General features: G+C 45.9%; 1 protein-coding gene across 3 annotated transcripts in view; it reads right to left on the bottom strand.

Moving 5' to 3' along the window:
* Positions 1–25,241, bottom strand: part of PLXNA2 (plexin A2) — a 322,201-nt gene that overhangs the window by 271,746 nt on the left and 25,214 nt on the right. Inside the window, exons 2-3 of one of the 3 annotated variants that reach the window (XM_038379948.2) lie at positions 4,725–5,913; positions 1,611–1,793 (exon numbers count right to left, since the gene is read on the bottom strand). In XM_038379948.2, coding sequence (XP_038235876.1) covers positions 1,611–1,793; positions 4,725–5,912 — 1,371 coding nt within the window. In that variant the 5' untranslated portion in view covers position 5,913. Of the gene's footprint in view, positions 1–1,610; positions 1,794–4,567; positions 4,674–4,724; positions 5,995–25,241 lie in introns of those variants that run through there. The other 2 variants (XM_038379947.2, XM_043500603.1) reach the window with 2 other exon arrangements.

Genomic DNA, 25,241 nt, shown 5'->3' with positions numbered 1-25,241 from the left:
TATTTACTTTATTAAAAACATTAAAAAGGGCTCTATCCATATCCAAATTAGATCCCGGAGGTCTATAGCACACCCCAAGCACTATCGTAGGAGAGGCTTTACTAGTTATCATCCCCAATGTAATTTTTGCCCAGACGGACTCTGTCTTATCCATTGCATCGCTTCTTATTTCTTTACATTCTACCTCATCGTTGATATACAATGCTACTCCACCACCTTTACCTTTATTTCTGTCATTCCTAAACAGCACATACCCTTCAATACCTGTAGTCCAATCATGACTACTATTCCACCATGTTTCTGTTATCCCTATAATATCTGGTTTCACTTCCTGCACCAGTAGCTCTAGTTCCTCCATTTTGTTACTAGGCTCCTCGCATTGGTGTACAAACATCTTAATTTTTGCTGTTTGGCCTCGCTCACATTTTGTACCCTATTAGGCACAGTCATTCTACAGCCAGTATAACCTATTAGACTAGTATCCACACCGCCCTCGCTCCTTATATACATTCTCCTACCCACGGCTGTATCCTTTCTTACTTCGTCTTCTTCCCTCTCAATGCTAAAATCTGTCGTGGAGATTACCTGGACATCTCCCAACCATCTCCCCCTAATTCCTAGTTTAAAGCTCTCTTTATCAGTTGTGCCAGCCTCGATCCTAGAAGTCTATTTCCTTCCCTACTCAGATGAAGTCCTTTTGTGAGGAAAGCTTATGCTCAAATAAATTTGTTCGTCTCTAAGGTGCCACAAGTACTCCTTTTCTTTTTGTGAATACAGACTAACACAGCTACTACTCTGAAACCAGGCTTAATACCGAATTTCTTCCTCAACTTTAGATAGTAAGAGCCTATAGAATAAGCATCGCCTGCTGTTTCGGTATTCTGTTGAGCATCTGATTTCGGGTCTCGGCAAAAACAGATCGGGACCAATCTTGGGCTATTTGGGGGGCCCGTTCCAACATAAATTGGTCCAATAACGTTATTACCTCACGTGCCTTGTCTCTTTAATATGCTGGTACCAGCACAGATACAACAACTGCAAACAACAATATACCTGTGGGAGATATAGAGTATGCAACAGCCATTGCGCTGCTAAGGGCAATATTAGCCATTCCACTCAACTGTGGATAATTGGAAGCAGAGCTAAGCTAGGTGCCTGACAAGATCTCAGCTGCATTCCACTTTGTATTGGCTTAGAGGGATTTTTGAGTCCCAAAGCTTGGTGCAATGAGAAGATGTTGCCTTGTCTGACTAATTTACTTCTCTTCAAGGACCCGAAAGGACATTTTCCACATGCCTTAACCTTTGACTTGCCACTAAGCTCTGTATCATTCCAATGCCTGGCGTCTCTGGGTTCAGAGTGAGACTACATTAAATGGTGCCCCAGCACCAGGACAGATGCAGGAGAGTTTGCCTCACATACCCATGTGCTTCAAGTACCTTCCTAATTCAAAGCGTTGGGCTTAATCTCATATTGCCTCATAACTGGCAACTGAAAAAAAGAGATCTCAGGAGCAGTACAAAGGTGGTGACAGCATGGCAGATCAGTGTTCTTGGGGAAAGGGAGGAGCCACTGATCCAGGCTCTCTGGAGTCACAGAAACAGCCTTACCTTCTTCAGCTTGCCACTCTTGGTCCCCACGAACACCACGCTGTAGCTGTTGTAGATGTACGAAGTGACCGAGGTCATCCGGTCACGGCTGGAGGTGAAGAGGGTCACCCCCTCCACTGGTGTGGAGCCTCCCAGCGGCTGGTTAATGTCTAGCCCGCAAAAGTTGTCGTCTATCGGGACTGGCTGGAAAAGACAAGGCATTGGGCAAGGGTGAACGAGAGGTGGAGGTGAAGTGCTAATCCAAACACTCAAGTTCATGCAAAACTGAACGCATAGTCCTAACCATGGGGTAAATGCACCAAACTTCCCCACACAATAGCTGGGTGTTCACGACAACCACCTGCTCATGTACAGCTGGTTGAGCTCCCTGGGAGTTAGGGTCAGCCACTCTCCCCAGCGCAACCTAATGAACATCTCTCCTTATTTTTTGTAATCGAGGCCAAGCAGCTGTGTAGCTGGCATGGGTACAGGCCACAGTGGGTGCATCACAAGGTAGCTGCCAAGAAAACCTTCATGGACAGAACTGATGAGAATCCCCACAATGTCACTGACAGAAAATCATAGGGGAAATGGTTTCCATTAGCTTTCTTGATTCTCTCCCCTCTCAGATCCAAACCCTCTCCCCCATATTCTGTCCCGGTGCATTCATGTCCTATGCTGAAGCTGTCTCTCTCTCCTCCACTGATTTTACCCTCTCTAAATAGCATTAGAGGTCTGATTGGTCTGATTTCTGGAGGTCCTGAACGCCTGCAGTCAAGAAACGGGATTTCAGGTGATTAGCATCTCTGAAAAAAAATCAGACCAGTTGCCTTTTCAAGGGCCTACGTCAGGGAAGGAAGATTGACCAGAGACTTGCACTGAAGACCATTCAAAGCTTCTTCTGCATTAACCAGAGAGGCCACGGCCCAGCAGCACAAGCCATTTCTTCCTCCCATCCCAAACCCCAAGAACTGAGCATGCGGTTTCCACAGCATGGCTGACCTTGGGAGCAAATGATGAGGAAAGAAAATTGAACCCGCCTCACTCACACAGCCATACAGGGAACATGTCCCTAATCTACCTCGCTGGCCCAAGGATGTGCTCCAGCAGCCTTGCTCACACTGCAGTGGACTGTCAAATCCATTCATAAAAGGAAGTCACGGTTCTCTCCTCCCCCCGTCCCACTTCCCGAAATGATACAGTGTCATGCAGACGGGTCGGTAGAGATTCACATGGCTGGGGCCAGTGATTGCCTTACACTGGCAATGAGCCTGCAGTGGGCGGGCTGGGTTCAGAAACACCAGCCACAGGAAGGGCAGGTGTCTGCTCTCTACTTCTGCCCTCTGATCAGAGAACGGAAGCTGCCATTTCCTCCTCTCAGCTATTCATTTCTTTAGGGAAGCAGCCACTTCCCTCCTGTGCTAACAGCCTGACTTCATGACAGATTTAACACTCCGGATCGCCTCGTTACATTCTCCAAGTGAATATGATGCTGTGCAAGGTGCCAGCCAGACTGGCTGTTCTTAAGAGGGTCAGTGGAATGGACCCTGGCAATGGAGAGTTTCCATACTCCTTGCCAACCCTGCCCCATCTTTTGAATGCCCCAAGCTAAGCTAAAGGGGTGTTTAGTAACTATGTTCTCCTTTCAATAGAGCATGGTCTAGCACAGTATTTTCAACCTTTTCTCATTTGGAGGACCCCTAAAAATTTTTGAATGGAGATTTCTCCTTTGGAAATCTTAGACATAATCTGTGGACCCACAGGGGCCCACGGATCAGAGGCTGAAAACGTGACAATGTTTCATGGATCCCTTAGACATAGGCCTGGGCTACACTGGACGGGGGGGCGGCGGTTTGAACTAAGATACGCAACTTCAGCTACGCTATTCACACAGCGGCTCCCCCGTCGACTCCGCTTACTCTTCCTGCCGAGGTGGAGTACAGGTGTCAATTCGGGGGTCGATTTATTGCGTCTAGACAAGATGTGATAAATCGATCCCCGATATATCAATCACTACCCACCGATCCAGCGGGTAGTGAAGACGTACCCATAGTTTGCAGGCCCCCAGGTTGAAAACCCCTGGTCTAGCAGATAGAGAATTGGACTGGGAGTCAAGAGCCCTAGCCTTTATTCCCAACTCTGCCAACTACTTTCTGTGTCCCCTCACTCTGCCTCAGTTTACCCTCTGTAAAATGGGGATAAGGATGCTTATAAAACACTCTGAGACCAATGAAATGAAAGACTCGGTATGATAGCTAAGTATTGCTAATTGATCACTTCGCTGAGCCTGCCCAATAAGGAATTAATGCTAAATAGTGCAGTTTGCGATGTGGACATCTACCAACTAGGATTGGGATTGCAATTCAACAACTCATCTCCCAGAAAAGCCACTGAATAGCTACCAAATGCCTCTGAGTCACACATTAATTTCAGCAGGCTAGATATGAAAAGCTCACTGTCTCATGGCCATTCTCTGCACTATCCACTCACCTGTCGCCCCAAAATTCCCTCTCTGTCCTCATTTAGCTCACTTTTTTTCTTGATACCAGAGAGTTGGAAGCCAAACTGAATATGTTATGGTGAAAGGAGTTTCCAGGGACTAAGGTGGGTCAAAAGGAATCTGTATGGTATGTTAATCAAGTTTGAAACTAGCAAAGTAAAAGCACAGAGTGTGCAACTTCCATTTGCATTCACCTGGTTAGTTCGGTTTGCTCTATACTCTCCTGCTGCAGGCTGGGAGAGAGAGGCTTTGGGTTAGTCTGATTTTGGAATTGGAATGGGCAGCTGGAAATAGCAGAATGCTTCTAACAAGCTGTGACTTTTAACCTGTCTACCTAACTGCTTCTGTGGCCCTTAGCACCATAATCATCTGACAACATTAAGGATTTAATTCTCACAATCTGAAATAAGAAGGATTATTTGTTTAGTATTTGGGGAAACTGAGGCACAGAAAGATCAAGTAAGTTCCCTAAGCTTACTCAGGGCATCTGTTGCAGGGCCAGGAATTGAATCCAGGTCTCCCAAATTCCAGTCCAATGTCTCCACCCCAAGACCTTTCTTCCCTACACAAATGGTGTGAGAAGTGGGATAAATTTCTCCAGAGCAATAGTGGCAATGTACTGCAACCATCCTTACTGCTTTGGTGCACTGGACATCCTTCCCCAGCAGCCAGTTGAGCTCCAAGTTGCCTTCCCCCTGGTAACAGGATTGCAGGCGCTCCTTGATCTGGGTGTTGATGGTGCGGATGGGAAAAACGCAAAGAGCCGAGTCATCAGGAGGCTGGTGATACTGCTTCTGCCCCTTGGAGAAGATGGCAAAAAGAATGTCATCCTGGACTGTGATGTTGAGGGCGTTGGCCAGCACGTTCCCTGGCTTGGAGAGATAAGCCGCTTGCAGGAGGCGGTACTCCACATCCCCCTTAATGCAGCCAAAGGGCAGCGAGACATAGGAGTGGAACTTGGGGTCATTCTTACAGAGGCGGACGATGCGGGACGTGTAGAAGAGGTCGTTGGCTGAGTTGATGGAGACTCCCTCGGGGGTCTCCGGTTGCACAGTCAGGAAGTAGACGAAGTTACTGCTGGCAAACCCGTAGATATAGAAGATGTCGAAGTGTGAGACCAGGGCCAGCGTGTCCGAGGGGATCTTGATGAGCGATGAGACAAAGTCACTGTGGAGCTCGTAATCCAACATGGCTGATGATTCCGGGTCCCGTGGCAGCTTGCGGCTAGAGAGGGTGGGGAAGTAATCCTGCTTGCCGTCCACTGCCGTGCCAATGAAGAGCTTGCCATCCTCGCCGTCAGAGCGCACAATTACCCCGTACATGGTGCCAGTCTTGTTGACGCTAGAGAGGTAGTGCTCCTTCTTGTGGGACGGCTCCACCAGGATAAAGAGGTCATCCAGCCGCAGCAGCTTGCAGATGCCCTGGTAGAGGCTCCCACAGGCCAGCAGCCGGTTCTCTGAGTAGTCGATGATCAACAGCTTGTTAACATTGTTGGTGAGGGTGAGGAACTCACTGCAAGGCTGGACAATGAGGGGTGGGTAGCAGGACTTGTTGTCCTCTTCCGGGCCTGTCTGGTGAGCCACCAGGATGGTCAAATTGCCTGAGAGCTTGTAAACCCAGTTGATGGCTCCAATGTAGACTGCCCCAGTGCCCTGGTGGACGGTCAGGTGGTTGAAAGTCCAGTCTCGGTTCTCTGTGTGGAAGGTGTTGAACAGGGCAGTACTGGCTGCGTTCCGGGAAAGTGAGACCAAAAAGAGAAAAATCACAGCTGCTGACCAGCCATCGGCGTCCAGCATGCGAGGCCAGTTCTTCCTCTGATCCATCCTGGGACAGGGGAGAAGAGAAAGGGGAGGGTGAACTTCTAAGCTCCCTGTATGTGTCCCTTTCAAGGTTCTTCACATGGTTCTGGAGGGGGGAAAAACACACACACAAAGCAAAGGATTAAATCCAGACTGCTAACTTATTGGAAAACTGGTCAAGCTCCATGTTTTGCCACTTGATTCTGCTTCTGTGCATTAATGTGTTATGTGGTTTAACTGTTTATAATGTGCTCAGCGCTATGCTTTCACCGAGTGCAGGAGGGGATAATCAACCTCAGCCCTGGGACAAAGATTCCACAGTTCATGCACCCAACCATCAATCTAAATCTCAGCTGAAGGGACTTTTCCTACTGGGTATATGACTGTTGGTGAGGGATAAGTAAGAGGTTTTTTGCCTATAAATCTTGTATAAAATAAATTAATGATGAAGGTTAAAGTTTCATGCAGACAAGTACAACTTGCATTTATACAACAAAGCTTTCCATGCTTATAATGGTGCCTCCTCTCTGCCTCTCACCCCTGCAGAGGTCTATGTACCCTGCTGCCTTTGAGCCTGAAGGATCCCAAAGCAGCCTTTCCAAGGATTACTTCAACCACCACTGAAATGCAGCCACCTGCTTCTGGGGTGGAGGGGTATGGTAGCTGGGTGAATAAATATTGACCTAGGAGATTTGCACAAACTCCCTACACTTGTGAAATGAATCCTGGGATCTCTAAAGCCTATGCAGAGTAGACAGGACTTTGGGGTGCAAGGTCTTGTCCAAAACATCCATTACATAGTAAACTGCCTGTGTACCCTGGACACTATGCGTGGAGGTCATAAATACAGCATCCCATGGAATGACAAAGATCTTCTTTCATCTATATGGACACATAGCTGAAGGCCTGCCTCCAATCAAAGAGCTCTGGCCAAAATCTGTTTGGGTGAGATATGAAAGAAAGCAAGGGACCTTACATGGAAGGTGCCTATTTGCAGAAAGCAGTTTATAGTCCCTAAAATTCCCCTTCCCGTTACCAATACCATTACAAGTGTTGCAGTCATCAGCTCAGTGCAAAAAATTCCCATGGCCTCAGGGAAAAGAGCTGGCTGGAAAGAGTATTCACATGGGAGTGGGATCAAGGGAAGAGACAGGTGATAGGAGGGCCCTTCATTTCCAGGGCACTTTTTGGGAAGCAGCAATGAAATGTGGAGGCTTCCACACTTGATTTTGTGTCTTTATAACATGCAAGTGGCAAGAGATGATGCAGTTACTCTACCTTGTGATTCATGGGCAAAGTCCAGGCAACAAGCCAGAGGAGCCAGATCACAGCAAGGTCCCATGTATTTGGATGGCCACCTGCAGCTATCCTGGTCCTCCAGAGCTACTAATCGTGCGTGTAGAACATCAGACCTTGAGTTGCTGAGGTTACTGGAAAGTCCACAAAAGCACCCACACCCGAAGATCAGCCCTGCCCTAAAGCATGCGCTTGAGAAACTCCAGTCTGAATGGGACTTGTGACACCAGCTCAGTGAGGCAGAGGAAGCAGAGTTTGGGAAGGAGGTAACACTTTGCAAGGTAGTATCCACCCTGAAGCTGCCTCATCACTGCAGTATTCAGGCAGAGGCACTGGTGTTTTGCCCTGCCCTGTGGGCTGAGGGGTAAAGTGAAGGAAGGGTAGTGGGAGGAAGGAAGAGAGACTCCAGAGGAATGGGGAAAGGTGTACTCAGGATTCCATCCTGGGACAACTAGATGGGGAAGTTCAAAAGCAGAAAGGAGCTACAGAGAGGACACCATGATTTCCATCCTCCCTCCAAAACCAGCCAACCAAAGCTGTTAGGAAGTGAGAGCTCCCCAAACCACCTGTATCTGAGCGAGGAAAGGGCACAGAGAACCCTCCCTTGCATCAGCGGGATTGGTCACCTTCTGCACAAAGGAAGGAGCAGATGCCTCTTTGCCAAGGCTAGCTACCGCTGCTGGGATAGGCAGGGGCCATGAGCACAGAACCTGGGCTGGCACAAGCAAACGTCCACTTGCTGCTAAAAGGGGCATGACAATTTAGGATCTCAGCCATTCTTCTCTCCTACTCCTCTGCTTTCTAGAAATGGCATGAGCTGCCTCTTCTCATCCTTCTGAATTTGGCCCACTCCCCTTCCTTCCACTCTCATGGAATGGAAAACTGAAAATGGGAAACTGAAAAAAAACTCTGCCTTTCTCCAGCCCACTTGTACACCTCTCGTTAAGTTTCACGACCCATTGTGAAGAAAACTTGTACTATCCCCATTTTACCAGCAGGGAACCTGAAGCAGAGAAGTTAAGTGACTTGATCAAGGCCACACAGTCAGACTGTGGCAGAGCCAGGAACAGAACCTAGCAATCCTGGCTCCCAGCCCCGATCTGTACCTAGATGAGCATACTAGATGAGTATGTAGATGAGAATGATGAATTCTCCCAGCAGCAAAGTACTTAGCTGCACTGAGCTTTTCTCCTCCTCCTCCCCTCGGGCTGAGACTCAACCTGATTGAGGTCAGTCTCAGCTCTTTAGTGTCAGCAGGGCAGTGACTGAATCGCTCCGATAGACAGGAGCTGAGGGGAACCTTGCAACTCCCCCCCACACTGACTTTCTTTCCTTTGTCTCCTTTTGATCTGAGTGCCGGTCATCAGCTGCTCAGACTGGTGGGCAGAGAGTGTTCAGGACTTCCACTTATCCTCTGCTTCCAAAGCTCTCATCGGCCATGGACAAGGGAAAGAGGCTTCTACTCTGCAGCTACGGCTGTCATATGAGTAGCTGTGAGAAGGGAGCAGTGGTGGGGTCACTGCTGCTGGAACAGGGTGTGTTTGGCTGCATGAATAACTGACGAGTGAATCAACAATAGCATGCCACATGGCATGCCCTAGTCACACACCAGCCTCAAGAAAAGGAGTACTTGTGGCACCTTAGAGACTAACAAATTTATTAGAGCATAAGCTTTCGTGAGCTACAGCTCACTTCATCGGATGCATTTGGTGGAAAAAAAAAAAAAAGTTTTTTTTTTTTCCACCAAATGCATCCGATGAAGTGAGCTGTAGCTCACGAAAGCTTATGCTCTAATAAATTTGTTAGTCTCTAAGGTGCCACAAGTACTCCTTTTCTTTTTGCGAATACAGACTAACACGGCTGCTACTCTGACACCAGCCTCAGGATGTGGATTGGATTCAGATGAGCCCCCCTGGAAATTCAGATGCTTCTCTGAAGTTTATCTTAATTTTCCAAACCGATTGAGTCTGCTAAGCAGGGCAGTTCACGCCAGGCTTCCATGATTCTTGGCTTGCCCAAAGTACTATGGCAACAGCCTGTCTTGGCACCTCAGCACTTCTGGCTCATTAGTATTAATTAAATGCATGATGATAGAGCCTAGAAACCCTAGTCAAGGCTCTGTACCCCACCGGTGAAGGCACTGGTCAGAGACGTAAGAAAGGGTATGTTTGCACTACAATCGGAAGTGCACTTACAGCTTGTGTAGACATTCCCGAGTTAGCACGGATATGAACAGCAGCGAAGCTCAGCCTGTCCAACTCCACTGAGACCCTAGGTTCTTCGGCAGCTAGCCTGTGCCAAAGTCCATGGTGCTGTAGCTTCCCTGCTACTGCTGCTGGAGCTAGCCAGAGCAAAGCGAATGTGGCTATGTCTACATGTGCCGCAGACAGAGCCACCGACTACTCTGCCCAAAGAGTTTACAGTTTGAGTGTCAGACAGGAAGCAACAGACAAATGGGGGTGCGGATTGGGAGACTGAGGCAGCAATAGAGTGAGTACAGCCGTACAGAAAAGCAGAAGCCCCCCAACCAGTACCAGACAGAAGTGATCCCAGCAGAGGTAAGTTCTAAGGAGGGACTGCAAAGGGGATAAGCTGTCAGATGCTAACCACAGGGGCATTAGAGTAAGAAGGGGCAACTCGAGAGCCCTTGCTCCTTCCCTTTGTGCAGTGGTGAAGCTGCTGTGAGATGATGTGGGTAACATTCTCCAAAGTAACTAGAAGTCCCAGTTTCAAGTGTCAAGGGGTATGTCTGCCTTTTGAGCTGGGTGGGGTGGGTTGATTCCCAGCTCCTGGAGACATACCCATTCTAGCTCCGATCAAGCTAGCGTGCTAAAAAGAGATCATAGCAGTGGTGGCATGATAAGAGGCTAGCTGCCCCAAATATGTGCCTAGGGTCTAGGAGCGGTACATCTACAAAGCAGCTTGTCCCTCCCACTGGTCATGCTGCCGGGGCTACACTCTATTTTTAGCTGGTCAAAGCTAGCGCAAGTATGTCTCCTTGAACTGGGAATCGCTCCCCCTCCCCCAGCTTCTAGTGTAGACATGCCCAGAGGCACTTGGGAACCTCAGGGTATGTCTACACTGCAAAAACAAAAAACCCACCCCCCTGTGGCAGCGAGTCTCAGAACCAAGGTCAAAGGAGCCAGGCTTGCAGGGGTGATGCTACAGGGCTAAAAATAGCAGTGTAGACAACCCCGCTTGAGCTCTGAAACCCAGCAGGGGAGAGGGGTATCCTCAGACCCCAGGCTCATGCCCAATCAGGAGCATCTACACTGTTATTTTTAGCATTATAGCGTGAGCCTGAGTCAGTTGACCCACACTCGGAATCGCTGCCACAGGGGTTTTGGTTTTGCAGAATAGATGTACCCTGAGTGTCACGGTCAGTGAGTGAGGAGGGCTCCACAGTGCCCATCTGTCACTCCAGCAGAAGGAACAGCGGCTGGCTGTATCAATCACGTGCACTGGCCTCCCAAAAAGGGAGAGACGCTGCAGCCTAATCTCCCCTCGCCCTAGCAGCCCTAACTCCTCATCCTTCTCCTGCTCCTTGAGCTGCAGAGATCATTCCACACCTCATCAACACTCCCTCCGTCCAGACTTGACAACAAGACCATTTCAAAGTTGACGGGCGGGGGGTATAATCTGGGCCTGGGGGAGAACAGTTGGGTGGAGCTGGAGCCATTCTGACATCCCTTCCCCCACTTCCCTAACACATACACTTAGTCAGCTGTCAAGCGGAATTAGGAACCGTAAGGCTGGGATTTCCTTAGGAAACAAGCGGCTTGCCTTGGGAAAGCGTTGTCTGCGTGATGCAGGCTTACATCAGAGAGTGTTTCATCTACCCTTCCGGGATCGCACAGAGAAGAGAGGGTTTTTTTTTTTAAAAAGCCTTTCTACTCCCCCCCTTTAAATTATTTTCTCTGCTCTATCCTGACCATTCACCCCCTTCCTCAGCCACTTGAGCCCAAAGGTGGGACACCGACCCTTAAAAATGAGACTAGATGAGTCCTTATATTTCCATAGTGTCTTTTATGCCTAAGGGTCTCAAAGTTCTACACACATGCCACACCTTCTAGCACTATTACTCATGCCCTGGTAGCTTGCAGAGGCTCCATTGCAAGTCCCTGCTGCAAAGAGCTTGCAATCGAAATAGACATGTCCTAGGGTAGGAAAAAAGAAGCATCATTTCTATTTTACAGATAGTGACATGAGGCACAAAGAGGGAGCTTTTCAAAAGTACCCACTCCCACTGACTTTGACTTGCATCTAACTGCCTTTTGCAAATCTTCCCCAGAGAGATTATGTGGCTTGTCCATGGTCACACAGGGAGCCTTGGGCAGTCAGGAATTGAAGCCAGATCTCCTGAGTCCTAGCCCAGTGTCTTAGTCAGAAGGCTACACCTCTACCTGGGAACAGAAGGAAACAGGACTGGCATACAGGATGGGGGAAAGAGGGAAATTCTGACCAGTGATACCAGGGGAAAAGTCTCCTTTCATGAAAAGAACCGTATGTTCTTTAAATAGTCAGACAGAATATAGTTTTTAAGCTCTTCTCCAAAAGGCAAATACTTCTCTGATGATGGTGGGACAAAGGCATAGATTAGCTACTGGGTTTTTAATCAGTCACCTAGCCATGCTCAGAGCAGGTTTAGCTGGTATGGTGGTTAGAACTCTGGCTCCTGTGGCTTGCAGCACCTGTCCTGCTGGGGGTATTATTGGTAGAGCTGAACAGCTGGAAGTTTTAATCCCAAAAATTCTAGCGCAGACAAGGCTGTGCAGCAAACTGCATGGAAATCAATGTAGCTTCCATGGAAGGATGAAGATCTGATTGCACCTGTTGTGCCAGGGAGTCTAAGTATTTCAAACCTGATGTTTTAAGCCACGTTTTGGGCTAAAAGGACCAGCAGAACGGGTCAAATGCACAATGCAGGATTTAGTGCTTTAAGACAATCATAATCTTCCACAAAAGCCTCAGTGTCATCACCCCATATTTCTGATGCAAATTGTTTCACAAGAGCAACAAACAGGAACACCATGTTTGTGGTGGCTGGAGGTAATTTGGGGTGTATAAGAAGAGGTGTCTGAGAGCTGTAACCCTTCAGGTACCGTCCAGATCTACCAGGGAATAAACAATCGATCCAGATGGCAAGGGAGGAAGGTATATTGGGTAGGGCACTGAACTGCACTGGGACACAGGAGACCGGTGCTCGCATCCCAGCTCTGCCAAAGACTCCCTGGGCAAATCACTTATTCCTTGCCTCAGTTCCCAATCAGCAAACCAGGGGTTATGCACAGGAGTGTCGTGAGGATAACAACCAGTAATAATTATGAGGGGCTCTCAGATCCTGTGGGAATGAGGGCAATATAAGGACCTAGGAAGGCAGATTTCAAGAGGAAGATCTAACTGTATTAGCAAATAATTTACCAGGCGATATCTTGGGAGGGAATCACATCTATACTTGACCACTAGGATTTTAAGAGAACCAGCTCCCCATTATTCCTTTACAAATTGCCTTTGTTTCTTTGATAGATGTTGGTGCTGGCCCCTTTGTGAAAACAAACAGCCTGCGGGATTCAGTTGCAAGTGTCAATGCGCATAACCCAGGTACTAACTGGCAATGAAGTGATGCTGGAAGTGAAGTCCCAACCAATGCTAATGGTTAAGAACTGTGACACAGCAGAGTTGGAAGGGTCTGCCTCAGCAAGCAAGGTCTGTCTCTAAGGTGCCACAAGTACTCCTTTTCTTTTTGCGGATACAGACTAACATGGCTGCTACTCTGAAACCATTCCAAAGTGGGTTTCACCCTCTTTTTGAACGTTCCTGTTAATTTACCAGGCTAAGACTCTGGCTGTACCATCCATTGTCTAAACACCTCCCATTCAGCAGTGTGGGCTCAAGCCATTTGGAGCAGCCTGGGACTTATTGTGGGATAGAGCAGAGAGCGCTCACGGGGAAGAAAAGGCAGAAACAGAGGTGCACTGAGATCCAGCACAGAGGCACATCATCAAGGTAGCAAGAGGGAGCCCTAGGACACTAGTAGCAAAGCCTAAAGTGCACTTTGCAATGGTTGGGAATAACTCTTCTGAGGGCTCCAGCACAGAAGGTTTTGCATTTCACGAAGGCCTTTATTTGGCCTTTGCAAAGTTGGACAAGTATCCTTATCCCATTTTACAGAAAGGGAAACAAAGGTACAGAGAATAACTTGCCCAGGATTGCACAAATCAATGATAGAAAGGGGGATAAAACCCTGGTGTCCTACCTCTTTAGTTTGCTCCTTTCCCTCTAGACCAATGCTGCTTCCAAACCAGAGCTGGGATTTGGAAAGATGAAACATTTTCAAGTTGTCTAAATGATGTATGTGAATGGCTAATTGGCTAATTCAGAGCACATCTTAGGAGATTCGATACTGCTCATTACTGTAGCAATCTAAATGGCTAGGAATGGAACAGCAGATCAGTTTGGAGAAATGGCCCAAAATGCATAATTCTCCATCTCTACAAATCCGAGGACGGAACGATTGCAGCAGCCAGTCATATCGCACTTTCCCAGTGCAAGACGTGCTCATCTCCAGCTTAGCATTTCAGGCTTTGGTTTATTGAATCACTCTCAGGAGAAAGAGTTCATTTCGCAGTCTATATTAAAATTGCCTGCTCCATTAGTCAGCAGTGTTAAATCTTTGCTACTCAGGGTGTTTGGCATCAGTGTTAGGCTACAACAAATGCAGTTAAATCAGTGCTTTCCCCCTAATATAGGCCTGCTGTATTGGTGTGAATTGTAACTTGCACTAAGGCAGCATAGGGGTGAGGTGTAGTCATGTAAACCAGAGTTTATACCAATGCAAGGCATCTACACCAGGGCTCTGCACTGGCTCAGTTACACTGGTGCAAGAGAAACCATCCTTAGGCAAGGCCTTAGAAACCACAGACTGAATTTCTCTGTCTTATATGACAGGTTTCAGAGTAGCAGCCGTGTTAGTCTGTATTCGCAAAAAGAAAAGGAGTGCTTGTGGCACCTTAGAGACTAACAAATCTATTAGAGCATAAGCTTTCGTGAGCTACAGCTCACTTCATCGGATGCATTTGGTGGAAAAAACAGAGGAGAGATTTATATACACACACACAGAGAACATGAAACAATGGGTTTATCATACACACTGTAAGGAGAGTGATCACTTAAGATAAGCCATCACCCACAGCAGGGGGGGGAAAGGAGGAAAACCTTCCATGGTGACAAGCAGGTAGGCTAATTCCAGCAGTTAACAAAAATATCAGAGGAACAGTGGGGGGTGGGGTGGGAGGGAGAAATATCATGGGGAAATAGTTTTACTTTGTGTAATGACTCATCCATTCCCAGTCTCTATTCAAGCCTAAGTTAATTGTATCCAGTTTGCAAATTAATTCCAATTCAGCAGTCTCTCGTTGGAGTCTGTTTTTGAAGCTTTTTTGTTGAAGTATAGCCACTCTTAGGTCTGTGATCGAGTGACCAGAGAGATTGAAGTGTTCTCCAACTGGTTTTTGAATGTTATAATTCTTGACGTCTGATTTGTGTCCATTCATTCTTTTACGTAGAGACTGTCCAGTTTGGCCAATGTACATGGCAGAGGGGCCCCCAACTAAAACCTCTCCAACGCATCATCAAGGATCTACAACCTATCCTGAAGGACGAGCCATCGCTCTCTCAGATCTTGGGAGATAGACCAGTCCTTGCTTACAGACAGCCCCCCAATCTGAAGCAAATACTCACCAGCAACCACACACCACACAACAGAACCACTAACCCAGGAACCTATCCTTGCAACAAAGCCCGTTGCCAACTCTGTCCACATATCTATTCAGGGGATACCATCATAGGGCCTAATCACATCAGCCACACTATCAGAGGCTCGTTCACCTGCGCATCTACCAATGTGATATATGCCATCATGTGCCAGCAATGCCCCTCTGCCATGTACATTGGTCAAAGTGGACAGTCTCTACGTAAAAGAATGAATGGACACAAATCAGACGACAAGAATTATAACATTCAAAAACCAGTTGGAGAACACTTTAATCTCTCTGGTCACTTGATTACAGACCTAAGAGTGGCTATCCTTCAACAAAAAAGGGTGATGGCTTATCTTAAGTGATCACTCTCCTTACAGTGTGTATGATAAACCCATTGTTTCATGTTCTCTGTGTGTGTGTATATAAATCTCTCCTCTGTTTTTTCCACCAAATGCATCCGATGAAGTGAGCTGTAGCTCACGAAAGCTTATGCTCTAATAGATTTGTTTGTCTCTAAGGTGCCACAAGCACTCCTTTTCTTTCTGTCTTATATGTTATAGTTATATGTAGTTTCTCCCACTTCAGAGTAAGAGAGCTTGCACTACTATTGCCTGTGCTAAGAATAAAGACAGGACTTTACTCTCCAGAGCTCCCTGATTCAGCACCTCTCATTTCCAGACAAATGAAGATTTGATTGACTGCGAAACTGTTTTCGGCATTTAAATTGCTAACGCTCCCAAAAATGTACCACTCACAAGCAAGTGTCACTGAACAGACAGGTTTCTCTTTCAGCTTCCTAACCTTGGGAAGAGAGACAGGTGTTTTTGAAAGGTAAATAAGGCACTCAATCCCCGAACAGCTATCTCTAATCTCATTGTTAGCGATAAGACAGGGCAGAGGTAGCCAAACTAGAAGCCTGTAATTGCTCTAAGTGATACTTCCCTGAAATGCCCACTTCGTATTTCCGATCTCTTAATTTTTACATCTGGTTGTGGCAATCTGAGGTCTCACTCCAAGTGAAGCGGTGGCTCCCGATATTGTAAGGAAGGCTATAGCAGAAGAGGAGTCACTCTGCATTGAACTTGAATGAGAGAGTGGAAACAGAACGGAGCCAGCAGCCAGAGTTGCCAGCTAACCTTTCAGATCAGCCTCACTCGCACATTTCCTCTCATTAATTTTCCAAGCAAATGTTTTTTAAAAACTCTCCCTTTTCTGGCTAAAGAACATTTCAAAAGGGCAGAATCAAGTGGCTTCTGATTCTCTGCTCTGAGGAAGGCTCTCCACGCTGCTAACTGCTTTTCAGGCATACAAGGGTTGCCGATAACCTGCCGAAACACTGATGACCTGATCGCAAGCGCCACCCTTTCCGGGCAGCTTTCTTCTTGGATAAAATGACAGCACAGCCTGAAGAGAGACACTGAGCGGCTTGCATGTGAAATTAGCAACAAAGTTGCAGGCTAGGAATGTCCTGCCTTGTTGTTTTAGGCGGAAGGAAATACCAGGAAACTGTACGCAGGGGAGGAACAAAGGAAAACATTTAAACAGATTCCGGATGTGTAGGTACAAGGATCCCACTGAGCAATAGCCAGGGCAGGCTGCTGAATAACTCCAGTTTGCTCAGTTTATTGTGTAAGAAAGAACCGTCCCCCTGCTCCCTATGTACCACAGTATACCAAGTGAACTCCTGAATTGTGCCATCTCAGAACCCAATACCCCCTAGCCACAACAGAGTTATTGGCTGGGACGGTGCATGTCAGAAGGGAACTCCGGTCATTGCTGTATAGAGAAGATTTCTCAGTAAATGATTGTCTCCAAAGGCCAAATTAGATCCCTCCTCCCCTTCCCTTCCCCCCGCCCCCAAACACAGCTCAATCAAAAAGCACCTCTCTCTACCCCATACCAAGGCAAGGGGGTTTTCCATGGCAGAGGACACTCATCCTGATTTCAGAGTAGCAGCCGTGTTAGTCTGTATTCGCAAAAAGAAAAGGAGTACCGGTAGCACCTTAGAGACTAACAAATTTATTAGAGCATAAGCTTTCGTGAGCTACAGCTCACTTCATCGGATGCATCCGATGAAGTGAGCTGTAGCTCACGAAAGCTTATGCTCTAATAAATTTGTTAGTCTCTAAGGTGCCACCGGTACTCCTTTTCTTTTTACTCATCCTGATGGAAATTTAGAAAGCAAAGAAAGAATTTCATTGGATTAGAGAGGGCCATGAGAAATTCTTGCTTAAGGAAATTCAGCTACCTCCTTCCCCCTTACTAACGATGGTAGGGTGATCAGATACCCCGATTTTATAGGGACAGTCCCAATTTTGGGAGCTTTTTCTTATATAGGCACCTATTACCCCCCACCCCATCCCGATTTTTTATACTTGCTATTTGGTCACCCTAAGTGCTGGGTGCTGTTGTGAACATCACTCTCTCAGAAGGGGCAGAGAAGGATAAACATTTATCTAGGGAACAAATGAGTACTAAATCAATATTATTCAAGTAACCAAGGAACCAGGGCTGCGATTGTCCAAGGAGAGAGTTTGGCAGCTAAATTCCATTGACATGCAATGGGAGTTGTGTGCCTTAGTCCCCTAGGCCTTGTCTTCACTGAGTCCATGTCTACACTAAGAAATTAGGCTGGTCCAACTACATCGCTCAGGGGTTTGAAAAATCCACATCTCTGAGCGATGCAGTTAAACCAACCTAATCTCAGGTGTGGACAGCGCTAGGTTGACGGAAGAATTCTCCTGCCAACCCAGTTACTGCCTCTCGGGGAAGTGGAGTACGGTGCCGTGCCGTTGCAATATTTTCAGCGTAGACAAGTCTATGATAAAGGTTATGTTCTTACCATGTGTAAGCTTGCACGGGGTAAAATCCTAGCAAAAAGAGAAGACAGTTGGTTATTCTCATAAGTGCCAGGAGATTGAGGTGAAGCGTAGGAGGGAGCCGAGGGTTTACTTTTATCTGCTAACTCATATTCAAACTACAAACTGTCTTGTTTTCACTAGTTTACCTCAAATTTGTTACCATGTGTTGGCTAAATGATGAGAACGCATCTTTCCCCCCCCAGTGAGATGCATCTGAGGCTACTTTGGAAACCCTGCTCAAGGTGTCTAATACCTTACAGCCACCAATCTGCGAGAGGGAAGGAGACCACAAGTATAACCCCATCCTCTTGATCCTCACTTCATTGCCAACATGCGAGAGCTAGTGATAAACTTTTTGAAGAAATGTTTGTCATAAAAGAAAAAAGCCTTTTTGTTAAATCTGAAGTGTTTCCCAAAAACATATAGATTTTGATGAAAAAGGATGTAGAGGGAGAGAGAAAGAGCGCGCATGAAAATCTAGCCTTTTTGATCAGAAAATGCACTATGCAAAACAAAGATGGAAAACAACAGTTCCATGGTGCACAATATTTCACAGTTTTGAAATGTATTTTTGTTCCTTGTTGGAAGGAAAGCAATTTTGTTTCACAGAACCCTTTGAAAAGTTACAACCAGGAACGAAAACAAATGTCAACATTTTTTGTAAACCAGAATTGTCGTGGTCTGGCCAGCTCTCTGCTGTGCCTGATTTTGCAAAGTGCCTTTCACAACAACTACACTCTCAATGGGTTTTGCAAAGCTACTGTGAATATTAACCTAGAGAGAGAAATACTAAAGAGAAGGAGGTGCACTTTCAGGGGAGATTTAAAGAGTACCAGTGTATGAGGAGGTTATCCCTGAGGCCTGATGCATCAGAGAAAGTGGATCTGGCACCAGGGATGATGAGATTGTGTAAGGGCCTGTGCGGAGTGCGGTACAGATAAGACGGGTTTTGTGGCACAGAGAGCTTCAAAACCCAAGGAGGGCAATTTTCAGTTCAATCAGGAGCCAGTGGAGAGGTCTGAGGGCAACTATTCACTGCTAGAAGAGTTAAACACTGAGTCGGGTGCTCTTACGGGGAAAATGGGTGTGCTTGGGCGAGTGTAACTCGGATCCTTAATACTATTTGATGCCTTTTTTGTTTTTGTGAGCAGGATATAATTTAGTCTAAAATGTGACCTTAAAAGCAATGTGGGATCCATTTGGCAATACAAGGTAAAAGGGACAGTAAATTCAGGGACACAATATAAACCTAGGCAGCTGAAAGGCCTCACTTAGACTGAAAGCAGTTATCTGGTATTTAAATAATTATTAGATTGAAGGCATAATCATGGGTCTGAGCTGATTTCTTCCCCCTCCCCCCCGCCCCACACTGTCATCCTAATGGAGACTATAATATTATTATTCAAATGCCCATGATTCTCATTGAGGGGGGAAGAAAAAAAAGGCTCATTTAATCTCCATGTGACAGGGCTGCAGGAGGCACGATTAGTCATTTTTCTTATTTCAGCTGTCACTCACTCCCAGACGCTGCAGATTGTCATTAGTGTTATTTTATGCATGCGATAAAAAAGGGAAAATTAAAACAAAAATAAAGGAGAATTTTCTGCAGAAAGTGACAGGACCAAAGGAACAATTTAGATGTCGCCAGTGCAGCAGCTGTGTTCACTTCATTAAGAAAGAATCTTTTTTAAAAGGGTACAGTTAGCCATATAGGGTTTAATTTATGCATGAATCCCCCTTTTCCCCCATGTAGAAACTGGCTGTGTTCAGCTTTCATTTAGCCCTCCAGCTCCCTGGCTGACTCCATGGCCAGTGTATTTGGAAAGGCATAAATATCCTAAGATGTAGGATTTTGCACTGCCTTGAATCGTTATTTACACCTGGGCATAGCGGAGACAAAACACTATGAATTGTGATTTGGTAGCGTTTTACATGAATTGAACTAGGATTCCCCACTCACTTATACGGGGTCCAATTCACCACTGTCCTGCACTTTGTGTCGTCATTTACACCAGTGCATTTTGCATGGACTTCACAGTGACTAGTGTAAATGACTATGCCCAGGGAAAGCCAAAGACAGCAGGCCTGCCACCTTTTGTGCTTCAGGCCAAGGGAGTGAGAGTTACACTCAGATCCCCATAGCAGGTCTACACTCTGTTAATCAGCTTTCCTTACGAGCACCTTGGGAACGTAGGATCTGGGAGCACACAAATCCAAGAACAACATTTTGCCCAGGCAGGGAAAGGGGTAGTTATTGGGGATGTAAAACCTGCTCTGAGAGACTCTCCCAATCCCCCTGCTATTGACCCTTCTTCCTTCTCCGGAATCAAACTCCGAATGCTTGTGAAACATCTGACTACATTTTCTCTACTTCTGCCTTCTGGGACCAGCATTGCTGAAATATCAGAAGGAAGCAGCAGCCATATACACAGGTGTCCAACACCTCACAAGAAAGCTTGCTCTGGCTAGTTTTCCAGCCCAGCTCTTGCAATACATCTTAATCTGTACCCTAAACGCCCCTTGGTAATCCAACCCCACACAGATTTGCGAGTGTCTGGACTCATAGGCCTGCCAATTGCTCCAAACTGTCTTTCTGATCCCTATTGGCTTTTGGCTGAAAGTCGAAACAAAGTCCCTCTGTTCCAGAAAGAAAGTTAAATAGAAAGCCTCATTCCATTTTTGATTCATCACTATCTCACAATGACATCACATAACACAAAGGGACACTGCACCACATTCAGCTGAATACATGCTTGCTATCTGGATGAATCCTGGCAGTTACTCTGTCATTACCTTGAGCAGATGAAAGAGGGGCAGACAGAGGAGAGATCGGTTTAGCTGCAACTCAACTGGCTGTGGGAATCTCTTTGGACTTGTCATACAATACAAGATAACCCTTTGCGGGTTGTCAATTTCAGTTACCTTTTATTCAACTCCCACATTATCACTTAGCACCAACCATGAAGCCCTGAAAACAAGGCTGTAATTCAAAACAGGACACATAAATTTGGCCCTCACACCCTCCTGTGCCAGCTAATTCCAGGACCTCCCCTTTCAGACTTGCCTGTTGTATCCTCTTTCTCTCCCTTCAGAGAGGAGGAAAGAGGTTCAGCCTTTTTATCTTTGATGAACTGGAGTGAATGAGAGCCATCTGGTCAGGATGCCTGGATGAGTCCGTGAAGTAGATCTGCACTTCTGCAGGGCTCTTGATGCTTCTGCCATCTTGCAGGGGAACACAGAGGATGTTGCAGACTGCAGAAGTATCTACCACCATACAGCACATAGGACCTGAACTTCCGCCACATTCATAGATTCATAGATTCATAGATACTAAGGTCAGAAGGGACCACTCTGATCATCTAGTCCGACCTCCTGCACAGCGCAGGCCACAGAATGTCACCCACCACTCCTATGAAAAACCTCACCCATGTCTGAGCTATTGAAGTCCTCAAATCATGGTTCAAAACTTCAAGGAGCAGAGAAGCCTCCCTCCAGTCAACCATGCCCCATGCTACAGAGGAAGGCAAAAAAAAAAAAAAAAAAAAAAAAAACACCTCCAGGGCCTCTCCAATCTGCCCTGGAGGAAAACTCCCTCCCGACCCCAAACATGGCAATCAGCCAAACCCTGAGCACATGGGCAAGATTCACCAGCCAGATACCCAGGAAAGAATTTTCAATAGTAAATCAGATCCCATCCATCTAATATCCCATCTCAGGGGATTTGGCCTATTTACCCTGAATATTTAAAGATCAATTACTTACCAAAATCCCATTATCCCATCATACCATCTCCTCCATAAACTTATCGAGTAGAATCTTAAAACCAGATAGATCTTTTGCCCCCACTGCTTCCCTTGGAAGGTTATTCCAAAACTTCACTCCTCTGATGGTTAAAAACCTTCGTCTGATTTCAAGTCTAAACTTCCTGGTGGCCAGTTTATACCCATTTGTTCTTGTGTCCACATTGGTGCTGAGCTTAAATAATTCCTCTCCCTCTCCTGTATTTATCCCTCTGATATATTTATAGAGAGCAATCATATCTCCCCTCAACCTTCTTTTAGTTAGGCTAAACAAGCCAAGCTCCTTAAGTCTCCTTTCATAAGACAAGTTTTCCATTCCTCGGATCATCCTAGTAGCCCTTCTCTGTACCTGCTCCAGTTTGAATTCATCCTTTTTAAACATGGGAGACCAGAACTGCACACAGTATTCTAGGTGAGGTCTCACCAGTGCCTTGTATAACGGTACTAAAACCTCCTTATCCCTACTGGAAATGCCTCTCCTGATGCATCCCAAAACCGCATTAGCTTTTTTCACAGCCATATCACATTGGCAGCTCATAGTCATCCTATGATCAACCAATACTCCAAGGTCCTTCTCCTCTTCCGTTACTTCTAATTGATGCGTCCCCAACTTATAACTAAAATTCTTGTTATTAATCCCTAAATGCATAACCTTACACTTCTCACTATTAAATTTCATCCTATTACTATTACTCCAGTTTACAAGGTCATCCAGATCCTCCTGGATAATATCCCGATCCTTCTCCGAATTGGCAATACCTCCCAGCTTTGTATCATCTGCAAACTTTATTAGCACACTCCCACTTTTTGTGCCAAGGTCAGTAACAAAAAGATTAAATAAGATTGGTCCCAAAACCGATCCCTGAGGAACTCCACTGGTAACCTCCCTCCAACCTGACAGTTCGCCTTTCAGTAGGACCCGTTGCAGTCTCCCCTTTAACCAATTCCTTATCCACCTTCTGATGTTCATATTGATCCCCATCTTCTCCAATTTAACTAATAATTCCCCATGTGGCACGGTATCAAATGCCTTATTGAAATCTAGGTAAATTAGATCCACTGCATTTCCTTTATCTAAAAAATCTGTTACTTTTTCAAAAAAGGAGATTAGGTTGGTTTGGCACGATCTACCTTTTGTAAAACCATGTTGTATTTTGTCCCATTTACCATTGACTTCAATGTCCTTAACTATTTTCTCCTTCAAAATTTTTTCCAGGACCTTGCATACTACAGATGTCAAACTAACTGGCCTGTAGTTACCTGGATCACTTTTTTTTCCTTTCTTAAAAATAGGAACTATATTAGCAATTCTCCAATCATTCGGTACTATTCCTGAGTTTACAGATTCATTAAAAATTCTTGCTAATGGGCTTGCAATTTCAGGTGCCAATTCCTTTAATATTCTTGGATGAAGATTATCTGGGCCCCCCGATTTAGTCCCATTAAGCTGTTTCAGTTTCGCTTCTACCTCTGATATGGTAATATCTACCTCTATATCCTCCTTCCCATTTGTCATGCTACCATTATCCCCAAGATCCTCTTTAGCCTTATTAAAGACTGAGGCAAAGTATTTGTTTAGATATTGGGCCATGCCTAGATTATCTTTAACCTCCACTCCATCCTCAGTGTTAAGCGGCCCCACTTCTTCCTTCTTAGTTTTCTTCTTATTTATATGGCTATAGAACCTTTTACTATTGGTTTTAATTCCCTTTGCAAGGTCCAACTCTACTCGACTTTTAGCCTCTCTGACTTTATCCCTACATCTTCTGACCTCAATTAGGTAGCTTTCCTTGCTGATCCCTCCCATCTTCCACTCCCTGTATGCTTTCTGCTTCTTCATAATCACCTCTCTAAGATGCTTGCTCATCCAGCTTGGTCTACAACTCCTTCCTATGAATTTTTTCCCCTTTCTTGGGATACAGGCTTCCGATAGCTTCTGCAGTTTTGATTTAAAGTAATCCCAGGCCTCAACTGCCTTTAGATCCATAAGTTCTTCAGTCCAATCCACTTCCCTAACTAATTGCCTTAATTTTTGAAAGTCAGCCCTTTTGAAATCAAAAACCCTAGTTGCAGATTTATTTTTGTTAATCCTTCCATTTAGTTTGAACTGAATTAGCTCATGATCACTTGAGCCAAGATTGTCCCCTACAACCATTTCTTCTATGAGGTCCTCGCTACTCACCAAAATTAAATCTAAAATGGCATCCCCTCTAGTCGGTTCAGCAACTACTTGATGAAGGAATCCATCAGCTATCGCATCTAGGAAAATCTGAGCCCTATTATTATTACTAGCACTGGTCCTCCAGTCTATATCTGGGAAGTTAAAGTCTCCCATGATCACACAGTTTCCATTAGTATTTACTTTATTAAAGACATTAAAAAGGGCTCTATCCATAACCAAATTAGATCCCGGAGGTCTATAGCACACCCCAAGCACTATCGCAGGAGAGGCTTTACTAGTTTTCTTCCCCAATGTAATTTTTGCCCAGACAGACTCTGTCTTATCCATTGCATCGCTTCTTATTTCTTTACATTCTAACTCATCGTTGATATACAATGCTACTCCACCCCCTTTACCTTTGTTTCTGTCTTTCCTAAACAGCACATACCCTTCAATACCTGTAGTCCAGTCATGACTACTATTCCACCATGTTTCTGTTATCCCTATAATATCTGGTTTCACTTCCTGCACCAGTAGCTCTAGTTCCTCCATTTTGTTACCTAGACTCCTCGCATTGGTGTATAAACATCTTAATTTTTGCTGTTTGGCCTCGCTCACATTTTGTACCCTATTAGGCACAGTCATTCTACAGCCAGTATAACCTATTAGACTAGTATCCACACCGCCCTCGCTCCTTATATACATTCTCCTACCCATGGCTGTATCCTTTCTTACTTCATCTTCTTCCCTCTCAATGCTAAAATCTGGCGTGGAGATTTTCTGGACATCTCCCATCCATCTCCCCCCAATTCCTAGTTTAAAGCTCTCTTTATCAGTTGTGCCAGCCTCGATCCTAGAAGTCTATTTCCTTCCCTACTCAGATGAAGTCCATCCCGAGAGAACTGACCTCTGTCCGTGAATGCCTCCCAGTGGCCATACATCCCAAAGCCCTCCTTATAGCACCACTGCCTAAGCCATCTGTTGACAGTCATAATCTTGTCACACCTTTGTTGCCCTTCTCTAGGAACAGGAAGGATCCTGCTAAAGATCACCTGAGCCTCAATTTCCTTAAGCGTCTTCCCCAGCCTAGCATAGTCTCCCTTGATACTTTCCAGCGAGAATCTGGCTGTATCATTTGTTCCCACATGAAGGATAATTAGGGGATTCTTTCCCGCTCCCTTGAGGATCCTTTTCAACCTCAGGTCTACATCCCGTATCTTAGCACCCGGAAGACAGCACACCCTTCTATTCTCAGGATCAGCTCTAGTTACAGGCCTGTCTATTCTTCTCAATAAAGAGTCCCCGATCACATAGACCTGCCTTTTCCTGGTGACAGTGCTATTCTCCAGTCTCTCCCCTGTTCCCTCTGGCTGCAAGTTCTTTCCATTCCTATTTTCCCTTACAATTCTCTTCAACCCATCCTGTATCCTCCTGGGGCTCATATTTGGTGTAGTCTCCCTTGACTCTTCCCCTTT

The sequence above is a fragment of the Dermochelys coriacea genome, chromosome 21 (genome assembly GCF_009764565.3).
Source record: "Dermochelys coriacea isolate rDerCor1 chromosome 21, rDerCor1.pri.v4, whole genome shotgun sequence".
In the NCBI taxonomy this organism is placed as follows: domain Eukaryota; kingdom Metazoa; phylum Chordata; order Testudines; family Dermochelyidae; genus Dermochelys; species Dermochelys coriacea.
Note: the sequence above shows the minus strand (reverse complement) of the source record. Positions and strands in the feature narration are given on the sequence as shown.